At 32.7% G+C, this 13,479-nt stretch overlaps 1 protein-coding gene across 1 annotated transcript in view; it reads right to left on the bottom strand.

The window, feature by feature from the left end:
• Positions 1 to 1,772: 1,772 nt before the first annotated feature.
• Positions 1,773 to 13,479, bottom strand: part of LOC116337843 — a 73,397-nt gene continuing 61,690 nt past the window's right edge. Inside the window, exons 11-18 of the mRNA XM_031762774.1 lie at positions 11,928 to 11,970; positions 5,449 to 6,136; positions 4,915 to 5,171; positions 4,568 to 4,824; positions 4,201 to 4,363; positions 3,806 to 3,912; positions 3,397 to 3,641; positions 1,773 to 3,256 (exon numbers count right to left, since the gene is read on the bottom strand). Coding sequence (XP_031618634.1) covers positions 2,340 to 3,256; positions 3,397 to 3,641; positions 3,806 to 3,912; positions 4,201 to 4,363; positions 4,568 to 4,824; positions 4,915 to 5,171; positions 5,449 to 6,136; positions 11,928 to 11,970 — 2,677 coding nt within the window. The 3' untranslated portion in view covers positions 1,773 to 2,339. The remainder of the gene's footprint in view (positions 3,257 to 3,396; positions 3,642 to 3,805; positions 3,913 to 4,200; positions 4,364 to 4,567; positions 4,825 to 4,914; positions 5,172 to 5,448; positions 6,137 to 11,927; positions 11,971 to 13,479) is intronic.

Below are 13,479 nucleotides of genomic sequence, written 5' to 3' on the forward strand. Positions count from 1 at the left end.
TCAATAGTGAACGGGGAACAGGATAGGAATTTGAAATTGTAAATTCAATTGCATGAATTATAGAACAAAATTATGTTGAATTTTTAATGCGTTATTTATCGCAACAGTATAAACTCTAAGATACTAATAAGTTTTATGTGTATTGTTTTTCATTTTCTTCCTTATTTTGTCAATTATGCATCATTTTCATCCGTAATTTTATGCTTAAGCATTTAATTGTGCGTTTTGCACCGCAATACTCTCTTGGTGTTTAAAAGAAGTGCGTGACTGTATTCAGGCAATAAGAACAATTGGACATGCTTCTTTTTTTGTCCATTGACAATGTTCCGTTGCGTATGCCATTGCAAATCAATCATCGAATTTTTTTCATCTCAAAATAGGAGACGGTATGGCCATTTGAAAAATTGTGTTGTATGCGATAGGCTATTAGAGTTTCTTTTACATAAACACATTTAAAGCCATTACATAGTTCTTGATTTTCTACTTGCTTGGGTCAAAGTTACCATACATTTATATTGAGCAATTAGGTCGTGTATATATCTTCTTCTTAAAAAAAAAAAAAAAAAAAAAAACAAAAATTACATGTGGCATGTGATTTCTATTTTATCATCTTACTTGTGCCAAACGAAAAATTACACATTTTAATGACACTCTTATATTCATTGGTCTTAGAATTTTTTTATCGAAGCTCTTTAATTCGAGCATCGATGCGTTATCATCAATTTCATTTTTCGGTTAATATGATTCTACGTTCATTTTACAATCTATGTATATAATTTATAAGAATTGTATTCAGTACAAACTTCTATAAAGCGCGGCATTCAACTCTAAATATCTATGCCGTCAGTGGGTCAAGTGCTGGTCTTATAAAAAAACTCAAAAAGAAATGTAGCAACATTTCTACAAACATATGGTCGTTATTGACAAAAAACCAAAAAAAAAAAAAGACAGAAAAATAGCCGAGAAAAAAATGTCTATTAAAATCTCAGCTTCTGTCAACTTCAATAAAAACATTGATTACTATGGAATTTGTGATGAGCAAAAGTTGTGCCATTTTCAATTTGGCTGACATCAGATGTTCAAAATGACTATTTTGTATGATATTATTAGTATATTTAGTATATTAATCGGCTCATATTTTTCTGTTTTTTTTTTTTCACTTTATCTGAAACGATTGCATGCCTCCAGGGTTGGCGAATCAAATTTTCCAGTTTTTTCTAAAATACATCCAGTGTTTTGGTAGTGATTCCTATTTGCATTCAAATACTACTTCAAGAAAAGAAAATAAAGTAATTTGTTGAGAGATGGACATCAATTTTTTTACCTTCAAATATTATTTATGTGGAAATCTATTTAAAATATGCGTGCATTTATGTTCGTCAATCTTTTTCGTTGGTCGTGCACAGCGTAAGTTGATGCGATATTGTAAACACATTATGCTTGCTACAAATACTTACGTTACAAATACTGTACCGGGAAAATTCGTAATCGTTCGAATGAATTTCACGCCAAGAAGGGTATATTTTCTATTCCATGTCCTACTAATTTCACTGTAGTTCAAAAATTTCTTTGAATTAAATTTGTGTGCGCTTGTAATTTGAAAACATGCTTTGTCTTTTTTCTTATGATGAACTGTTGCTCGTTTTCATGCTAAATGTCTTTTTTTTATATCAGTTCCTATATTTTGTGCTATTTATTTATGAGTTTATTGTTCATTACTTTAATAAACAAAATGAAAATGTGTTTAAAAATAAATAAAAAGGCGAAAACTGTTGTTTTTTTTTAAGTTTCATCTAAATGGGGTCGTTTAATACGTTGACTCTTCTCAGTTAGTATCATTATTTAAATTCAATGAATTTCATTTAATATGTCTTGATTATTTTTGTTTTAAGTTATTTTAGATAAATGTAGATAATTAAATTCATTAATTTATCTTTGAAACAGTCATATTTTCTTGCATTATACTTTTTGTTTTGGAATTTTTTTCCATTTATTTTCGTATTTCAAAAGAAATTCTCCCTTTCCCTTTCTCTCTCTTCGCGCTTTGGATGTATATGTAATAATGATCACACGATAACTAAAAGTTAATAAATACTAAACAATCGTATAATAATATGCAAACAAAGTGATTTATAAATGAAAAAAACACAAAACAATGGAATATTAACACAAAAGAGAAAATTCAATCGAGTCGATAGGTTGGCAAGAATGAAAATCTTCATAATGTCACCATTTCATAAATGATAAGAATGTTTTGGTGGCTCTTTAATTATTTTTTTTTTTTACAGAAATAATGGTCGCTTAGTAGATATCTCTTATAAAAGAGTGCTCTCGTATTCTCAGGATGATGAGGTTATCGTTTTATTGGTGTTATTGTGTGAGAGTCGGCTGCCTTCCATGGCTGGACTACTTTGTGTTGAGCTTTCCTCTGAGCTCACGGACGTTACAATAATTGGTTGATGTGTTGGACTTTGTGACGGTGTTGAATTCGTACTTTTTGCCTTTCGAAACCAGTTTCCAATGCGTTTGCGTCCCAACGAATTCGATTGATAATCAAAACTCATTTGATTTGGTTCTTTGCCTAATTTACGTGATTTCTTTGGAAGTGTGTCGGATTTTTTGAATTTCTCATGCTTTGGTGATGGAATTAAATTGCGTTTTTCATTTGTTACTGGGCAATCGTTTAAATTGTCCACATCAATGCCACGCTCACTGATATGCAACGATGCATCATCTGGACTACTACCACCTGGTGGTGAATCACTGCACGCATAATCATTGTTTGGCTGAAATTCACGATCAAATATTTCATCATCAATGCCAGCTATCTCTGACACAAATAAGCTTTGACCACAAAATTGTCGTTCAGCTGATAATGTATTCAAAAATCGCAGCTTACTACTGCCACTGCGAAAACAAAAATCCAGCCATTTTTTTCGCGTCTCACAGAATATACGCAACGCATTTTTCAACGTAAGACCAAACATTCGGCCATCGGGCAAGTTTAGAATACGGCAACTATCTAAGAATATTCGACCCTTATATATATAATTGGTACGTTTGAGTAAATCCTTTTTACAATAAATCAATTGTCGATCGAACAAAAATAGTGTATACGTATTGTTCCAGATGTTGGGCGTCATGCGAATTGCATCAATTTGCAGAAAAAGTCGTGTGCTGTGAACACTAATTGGTGGACCTTCATAATTGTCGAAACGGGCCTGGATGCGCGACAAATATTCACTATGCCGTTTACCTGTTAACGATTATTCACATTCGTAAATAAACCGATAAATGGATTGAAAAGAGAATGAAGTTGCATTGTTAATACTTTTTTATTCGAATGGAAAAAAAATGATTTTTTTTTTCTGCAAAAAAGTTGCATAAGCGAATTACCTTCGTTAACCATTTCCGTAACACGTTTCATAGCCACCAATGCTTGTTCAAATGCTTCTTTCGAATCGAGTAAATCGGTGTCTACACGATCACCATTTTCTTCATGCATTCGTATTAGATCCTGTTTCGACGGTGAATGTTTGACTAGTTCACTCAAGTGCAATGGATAGCGACAAATGCGTTGAATTGGCGCCAGTAAATGTGCAGATAATGGCAATTCCGGTAAGTTTTGCTGAGTACGGCAACTGGAACAAGAACACAAACAAGAACACAAATATAAATAAATGGCAAAAAATAGCAACGAAGAAAACTAAACGATTCTTGTACGGTGTACATCTACACACACACATACGAAATTTATTTAAATCATTTTGCCAATCTTAATGGCATATCAAAGTTGAATACATACTTTTCTAGCAGAGCCATAGCATCCGAATTCCCTGTATAGGTTTCCAATTCCATCAGTGCACGTGGATATGAATTACAATAAGTTGAGTAAACCATAAAATCCGATTGCTGCACAAGAAAATAAGAAAATTATTTCGTTTATTTTCATATGAAAATTGTGATTCGTTTTCATTTCTCTCTCTCTCTCTCTCTCTCTTTCTCTCTCCATTGTTTCTACTATAATAACAACATGAATTGGAATCAATTGCGAGCAAGCAGTATGTTTTATAACTTTTTAAGCGTGTGCTTAATATAATTGCACTGCCATTTATTTATACTATATATTTCGAAGTGAAATTGCGCGCACTCACCCACCCACCCATCATCAATAAACTGAATATAAAAATCACAACTTACAAATTCCAAAAATGTCTCAGCAATTTTATTGTGCTCGATGCCATAGCGCAATCCATCGAGGAACTTTTGTTGAAAGCGAAAAATCTTTTCAATATTTGAAAATATGAGGATTAAACTTTCGGTTGGAAAAACGCTTGGATGTTGTCGGAGCTCTTTCAGATATCTGCAATGGACGAGAACGTTCGTTTTGATTATTATAAATATGAATTCCTGTATATTGGACGCTTTGTTTGCGAAAAAAAAACTATGCTTTGCAATAAACACGTGCACGTACCGTGTGCACTCTAATAAAACAAAAATCCTTACGAGAATAAAATAATAACATTTATCTAGAATAAAAGTAGAGAAAAAAAAATGAAACACTTACCCGATGCATAGCGATGATAATAGTTTCACATAGTTTTCTTCAGTTTCGAGCAGCTCACGAATGACATTCTCCTTCATTGCTTCGTTGGTCATTTGATTGGGTTGCACCGAGCCATTTATTTCATGTGATTTTGATAAAACTGGTGAAATTGGTTTTTGAACATATTCGATATCACAGTTATTAAGATCTGTTGGTAGTTGAATGCTCGCTTGTTGAATGTTCACATTTTTATTGGGCCGTGGAAATGGTTCAATAACCTATTACAATAAAATTTAAAATATATTTCAAAATTCATGTCACACATAAAAAAAAAACAAGAAAAAGAAAATGAAAAATCGAACACTCACTTTGACAAAATCTCTTGGAAACCATCCTTGACGTGGTTCATTTTGTGGTCCACTCAGAATTGCATCATGTTTGATTCGTCCCCACCACCATGGTCCAGATTCCATGCGAAGTATTTCAACGAGCGCACCACGTTCTAGGCTTAACTCTTCAGCACCGACCGCTTTAAATGTGTACAACACTTCAGCGTATACAATTTGTTGATCGATACCATTTTCCATTGCAATGGCTTCAGTGTCAGTGTCACTATCATCGGCATCTATAGCATTCATTGTTATAAGAAATGTACAGTATTTTAAATGTTTTGCATCAATGGACTCGTGGAAACGAAAGTATTTATTTTTGTTTCAGTTTCGTTTTCTTTCATATAGATACACTTTGATGCACCGCACATGACGTGTAGATGTGAACATTGAAAAAAAATTAAATAAAATTTTGTGCAAAAGGAAGCAATGCATACGAGCTCGCGAACAAGAAACGAAAAACCAAAAAAAAAAAAAACATATACAAAAAAGAGTGACAAATGTTTTACTTACATGGTGCGATTTGATTTAGACCGAATGGTTGGCTGAGTGAACGACCCGGAATTGTTGTTAAGTATAGTTTGTCGGAACCGCAATCGTTTCGCTTTAAAACTCGTGCTTTAGCTGCCGATGCCATTGAATTGGACGCAATCTTTGCTGAATTGGCGCGACGAACACGTACATTAAATGATGGCGATGCATCCAAACAGTCGGTCACGTCATTTGATACATTTTCATCATTTTCCAATTCAACTTGAATGCCGGAATCGCCACTGTTGCATTTGTCACGACGATGATGTTTCGTCTTACGACGCTCTTTACTCGTCCGCCATATCAATGGGCCGAAGCGATATTTTATTATGTCAGCATTATCAAATGATGGATTTGTCGTGCTAATCATTGAATGTGTATTATTACTATTTATCGATCCGATCGATGAATTGTTTGATACATGGTTTGAACCATTGACTGGACCAAGTGGACCATTATTCGAACCAATCGATGATGATTTTCCTTTTAAATTCGAAAATGTTTTTCGAAACTTTTGTAAAACACTGGTCGTCGATGTTGGATTGCTTATCGGTGGATGTGTTTCAACGGTTTGTACAACTTCGTCGCGTCGAGGTTTCTTTGAACATTTAACCGTATCGAGAGGATTTTCACATAGTGATGGACTTGATACGGCCCTCATTTGTGGTGTCTGGAATTACAACAAAATAACAAATTTGTAAACATATGACACATATGTGTTGCAATGGTCATAACAATTTTTTTTTTGGCAATCGATGAGTAATTAAATTCAGAGGAATGTCGATTTATAAGCAAATAATTTGATCAATAATCGAAGGAGATAACGATAATTCGATCGATCTGATTATTAATAATAATATCATATTATACAACAATATAGATTTTATTATAGAACATAAATTTATTGACGTATTGCGCAAATCAATTATCAAGTCGATCGCGATATCAACAAAAATTCCTGGTTACATTTTTTTTGTTCATAATTAAAAAAAAAAACAACAGCCAAAGTGGTCACTATGCATTGTTTCTCACTTAGACGCGCGCGTCCACACACAATTGATAACATATGGTTAACACTATACACAAACGTGACATGATTCTGAATATTATCTACCTGTACAATGTACTTTCCCTTCATGTCTTGATTCAATCAGAAAAAAAGAACCGCAGAAGATGATATTCTTCTTTTTTGTCGGTGAACAACGAAAAATTGAACAACATCCAGCGTTGTTTCCTCGTTGTGCGGCCACCCGCTAAACCACTGCAATCTTGTTTGATCCCCTCAAAAATGCGATAATTGGCAAAAATCGCGGTTCCAGCCCACTCCAGCACAAAGACAGCTCAGTGAGTACGTTGGTGGTTGTTGCCGTGTTTTTTTTTTATTAATAAACTTGCAACAGACCAAAGAACTTCTGGTATATTATTTTATTTCGTATAAATCTTTTTATTGAACACATCGCGTGTAATGAACGCAAATCAAGCAAATACCGTTTAAAAATCAAATAAGATATATTAAATGTGTACGGTGCAAATGATATTTGCGCTGTTCGTATTTTGCACACTTTTCTTTTTCTCTTCGTTTCGCACTTCCCTTCGTTGCCGCTTTTTTTCCACTGAATTTTCTTCGTTTTCTGCAAATTCATTCGAATGAATGTGCACAAACAGCAAAAATTAATTACGATTACAGGGAAACACACTTTTTGAATTTGATTTATTCATTTATAAGAAATATAAATTGAAACAAAAGCAACGCTCCGAGTGAAAACACCCGAATGGTAAATTGTGAACGATGGTGCGATTTAATTTTCGTGTGAAAAGTGCCAGCAAAATTAAGTCGTGTTCTTTTCCTTCATTTTATTAAATGAATGGTGAATTTACGATGGTGGTGGCATGTAGTATGCTACTGTTGATATATCATCATTTGAATCGGCTTATTTGCTTCCAACCAAAAATGCTCTGATTGTATGCGATACGTGTGTGTATTTGATAAAACTCAACACCAATAAGGCGAACGCACAAGCACATACGTACATTGCAAACTCAATACTTTGTATGCGAAAGCCGATTTGGTATTAAATACAAATCAAAATCGTATTTGCTTCGTAAATGGTTTTTTTCTTCAACTTTTTTTCTTCTAAAAAAAATTCAGTATTTATAATAAGTCAAGCGCGATCTCTTTCTTTCCCCTTCAATTTTGATGAGGTATAGCTTGTTTTATCAAAAAAAAAAAAAAAAAAATGAGATGGCATTGAATTGTTCAATACGTATAAACATTGTCTTGGCTATCGACTCGTACAATTAGTACACATACGTACGCCGTACACCGACTTTCTGTTATCATCGGCAGTTTTCCATCGAGTACAATTTTTTTGTGTGGTTTTTTTTTGCAGTCTTCATGGGTCAAAATTCTGTTGGCACATCTGGATTCTTCATACCTTTTTCGCATTTGATATTGACGGCGATATTTGAAATTCTTGTGTGCATTGATTCGTTTAAAGAAAGCGAAGAAAGTGGAGGGAAAATGTATCAAATTGTATAAGGTGTGCAATAGACAGAGAAGGTAAATCGATTTATAAAACGCTTAATAAATAGTTATTTGGTTATCGTTAATAGACGAACAAATCGCTACGATAAGATACTATTGATTAAAAAAAATTGTGCACCCTGAATGTAATGTCAACAAAATAGACAGAAACAATTGACAGGCAGAAAGTAATCGAACAACAATTATTTATTTATTAATATAATAAGTTGTGATGACTTTATAGAAATGCGCATAGATTTTTCTTCAGAAAAGTTTGAATCGAATGTTTGATACCAATCTAGATAAAGTTTTTATTTGTTCTAAGGTCAACATCGAATAACAACGCATATCGTGTGGCAATGGAATCGTGCACACATGTGTCCGGTCGATAAATGTAAACAAAATTGAATGAACCGCCATATAGACTTTGCGCCCATAACACTTACTTTTGCCTTTAAAAAAATATTTATTGATTCGGATGAATTTCGGACAAAGAATGTTCCGACCTAATCAATACCGACAAACAAAAACAATGGAAATTTTTGTTTGGATCTTTTTTCTTTTGGCTGTTTCTTTTTTTGTTCTCGCTCAGATACAAGTAATTTTTATTTCAACCTTATCATGCGCGCATTCTTTGCGCTCGTGTGATTATTTCTCAGCTCATGTGGTTCCACGAGCACATTGTATGACGATGGGTGGTCGATCTATCAAACACATTTGAACCTGTATCGCATCTACACATTGCATCTCAAGTTGATCGATATCGGTCAATGTTTGGTTATTTTAAAAACATATAGTAAGGCTCACACTAAAAAACAAATGGTGTGGGTTTTCTTTTCTTTTTTTTCTTTAAAAAAAAAGGGAATCGTCGCCGTGATCATATGAATGGAGAAAAAAAAATGAATCGAATGGAATTTTAGTTATTCCCTACGAATCGACAATTTATCAGTTAATGGCGTCAGCGGTGCTTTCTTACACGAATTCTTGAATTTCGGTAAAATTATTTTCCATTGTTCTAACGAAAAGAATTTTTATTGATTTCTCACTAGGATAAGTGGCCATTAGACATGCTCGAAAATGTTCGATTGTTGTTGCATCATGTAAATTTCATTTCATGTTTCTATGCCATTCAACGTCGGCCCATAATATTATGTTAAAATAGACATAAAAACACAAATTGTTTATTTATTTTGTATGTGTAGAGATAGATAGACATTGAGCCATTAAACCATTTGCTATCTGGATGCTACGAATATTTACATTTTTCCGCTTTGAAGACATTTAATTAACACAAAATACTCATTATCGTTCATTTATATTTGTGTTTAAAGCGGATAAAGATAAATGTTCATTAATACGGGCTCCTAATTATCGAAAAATTTATATCGTTTTATGAAACGTTTTTCTCATTTTCATATTAATGCCCATTTAGAACAGTAGCATATTAATGCCTATTTAGCATTAAAGTATGCTCAAAGACAAATTCAAATCAACTGCATATATTATGATATACAAGGATAGCGAAATCTTAACGCATTTATGTAATTTTTTCCTACCCATTCAATTTGCTTTATGATGGTCCATACATCGATTTCACTTTCAATTCAATGATATCATAAAAAAAATGTTGACAAAAACTCTGCCAATGCTTTGAGTCATGAACTGAAAGCGTCAACACTTCACGTAATAAACGATTGATAGCAAAAACGATCAATGTTTACCCAATTATAGTTAAAGTTTTTTTTTTATGGCACACATCATAACAATAAGGATGACTTCTTGGATTAATATCGTGCACTATACATTTATCTTCATGCATTTTGACAACTGTCAAAAGTTTTATTACAGTTTATGTCTAGATGATGATGATGACGAATCGTTAAAATGTTTAACAACGGAAATACGAAATTAATTAACATGTGCTGTGTGCATTTACACTGAAAAGAAATCAGCGACAATATGAAATAAATCCAAAGCATTTGGAAAATTCTTTTGTGTCAACCACATAAAGTGTGTTGGTTTTTTTTATTCGTTACTCTCTCGGCAATATGTTTTATGAAATCAAGTTTGGTTTTATTTTTTATTTTTTTATTTCGTCGTAATTATTTTTTTTTTGTTCCACAATATTTTTCACATTTTTAATATGAAGACATTTGAGTTTTTCTGTGTTGCCGTCACAAAATCCGAAATTAAATGAATCTGTGTCTGAGCCATTACGTCTAAGTTTGGATTAACAAAGGATAAAATCTTATTAAAAGCATGTCAAGAGGCATTTTGATGTATGTTTGGTTGACACTCAAATATCGTTGCAGCACTCTTTTCCATCTTTCCGAGACAATGTAAACGTCTGGATAATAACCGATTCTGCCATGATATAGACATTTAATAAATGTTTCTAAAACTGAATGTTTCTGTGAGGGGATCTAAATGGAAACCGAGAAAAATATATATGTATACCGAAATATATTTATAAATAGAATATGTCATTTCGAAATATTTCGTTTGCGCTTAGGGCTTAGCATTCATTTTATTCCATGACAGATTTTAGATGGTGGTGCGTTACACATGCGCTGATAATTTATTTGTTAACTTAGATAAGATGCATTACACATATTGTCTGTTGCACTGCCACATGTAAGCATTTTCTAACATAAATTTCTCTGGGGTAGCCTGAATGCCAATGAACTTTTGAGCTTGGTGTTTCGAGCGATGGACTGGTAAAAAATTAAAGAGAGAGAGAAAAAAAAACCCGATGCGCACAAAAAACGCAACATCGTTCCGCTCGGTTCACATTTTTAAATTTTTGGTAATGAATGATGTATAAAGAAATTATGAAAGAGAGTGCAATTCATTGCCGCGCACAAATTTATCAAAGAAAAACAAGGCATTTATATTCTTCCACCACACTACACACTGCTTTCAAAAGAGAGTGATTGAGGAAAAATGTTTGTGAAGAAGCACGATGAATTTTCTTCCTGGAATTTATCATCACAATTTATTTTTGAATGCACAACTAAATGTAATTATAGCTTGAAAAAAAAAGAAGAACTGAAAATAGAATTATAGATGGGAAAAAACGACAGAAATGTTAAGTTGTAGAGGATCGAGAGAAGATGAGAAAAAAATTGAATCCATTATTTATGTTTTCGTATCAGTATATCTATTTGAAAAGAGAATAAAAGAATCATTTTGTAAACATAAACATGGTTTTTGGTTTCTCTTGCTCTCTTTTTGAAGGCGAAGAAGATCGGAAAATCATCATGATTGATATAAATAGAGATGGTTAATAGAAATAAAAAGTCATTGGGTTTTTTTTGTTTTGTTACTTTTGAAACTCAATTTTGATGATTTTACGAAATGTCAGGACGAAACCAAAGTTCTTTTTAAATTGTGAATTTATTTGAAAGAAAAAGTAATAACATCGATCATATACTCATCAAATGATGTATGATCAAATTCATGTGTGAATTATGAGAATGGTTTTGCACACACCCATACATACATGCGCGCAAACCAATTCAATAAGAGAGGTCAATTGATTCGATTCTCTATGTAAATCAGATGTGCCATTCGATTCAAACGATAAAAAAATCGACTGTGCTTCGTGCAAAGATCGAAGCAATTGCAATAAATTGAGATCAATAACTCTAATGTTATCGCCACTGCTAATTCGAAATGAATGTAAAAATGGAAGACCTTAGAATTAACAGAAATGTTACAATTTATTACCGTCAGATACTTTGAATTTAATATCTTATCAGGTGAAAGAATAAATCAAATAGTTAAAAAAGAAATGTAACAGATTGCAGTATAAACGTAACGATTGCCTCAAATCTCCTTATTTATACGGGCAATAAACCTTAATGAAATCGACATTCATCATTATTCATTGATTATTACCGATAGATTACTACAATAAAAGCATATATATACTCACTAAATGAGGGACAGGCACGCGGGTCTCATTGCCGGTGGTACAACTGTAATGTAAAAAGAAAAACAGAAGCAAAAGCATTAGAATTTAATTGAATTACATTTACAGAGATAAATATAATAGAATTGCGCTTTGATAAGTGGTCGCGATGCACACACATGCAAGGTCTTTCACTATATACTTTAGACTTCAAATAATTACTTGCACAACAACATAATCACCGTAATTGCAATCAAATCGCATCTGCCATTTTACATCAAAGCACTACTATCATATCAGACTATAAATTATTTAATGTCATTGGTTAAGATTCAAAAAATATTGAATATCGAATTTAATTGATGTCATCTATTTATAGAGATAATTGTATGCATACAGTACACATTCCCACGCACAACAAAAAAATCACAAAACGAAATTGAAATGTTTACATTTTATAGTGATCTATCACGCAAGTCTTTCTCTATTTCTTTCCATCTTTTTGTCGTGTCTATTCCATATTATTATTGATAAAATTGTGTATATATGATATATACAGTATAACGAATTTCAAGTTTCCTCATTGCGTTTGTCATCGATCTTACGACTGTTTTATTACCATTCTATTGCGTATAATGTCAATCACATATTACAAATGGATGCTTTGAAACAGAAAAGTTAATTGAAGAGTTTTTATCTTATTTCCAACATTTGAGTCACCTCATTGTGTGGATATATATCGACCATATTTTGAGCCAATGTAAGAGACAGAAATACAAATTATATAAATACAGAAGCGACAAAATCAGCACCACTGATACATATACGTTAGATTTATCGCATGGATGGCAAGAAATTGCCACTCAAAAGAGAAGTGAACACCATCTGTTTTGACATGCAAGCGTAGCACATGCGTTTTTCTTTCCATCTTTAACGTAATTCAATACTTTTCCTTCCACTTTTATTTGTTTGAAAATAATTTTACATTTTATTCGATTTCCTCTCTATTTCTTATGAATCACATAAATCCGGTACCAATACCGGTCGTCTTGTGCACACAGATTTGAGATCTGTCAATCAAATAATCAATGCTCGTACCGATCCATGGAGGGTCTATTAAATGGGCTTAAAAATCGATTTAGTATATAATTCGATGAGCACCCACATAAATATCTCTGTTGAAAAAAATCATCAAGAGTACCGTATAAACCTCAGTCTGATCGAATGCGAAATAGAAGAGTTTTCAAATTTCAATGGTACAAAAATGTAATTGTCTTTTCTAATTTTGTGATAAAAAGAAATATCGAATTGTCCCGCATTTAAAAAAAAAGATCTACTCAACCAACAAATTTTTTTCGCTTTGTTTGTCGACGTGTTCAGATATTTAAAAAAATTTATTTATTTTCCAGTTAGAGAGATACAAAAAAAAAGACATTTTGATATTTTAAAATGAAGTTGGTCAAGCGGATGCACTTCTCTCGATCGAATCGAAATCGAAGGGAAATTTTAAGGTGAAATTGAGTTTATACCACACACACACACACACACACACACACACACACACACACACACACAC

The sequence above is a fragment of the Contarinia nasturtii genome, unplaced genomic scaffold (assembly GCF_009176525.2).
Source record: "Contarinia nasturtii isolate CC-2019 unplaced genomic scaffold, AAFC_CNas_1.1 Cnas_scaffold_285, whole genome shotgun sequence".
In the NCBI taxonomy this organism is placed as follows: domain Eukaryota; kingdom Metazoa; phylum Arthropoda; class Insecta; order Diptera; family Cecidomyiidae; genus Contarinia; species Contarinia nasturtii.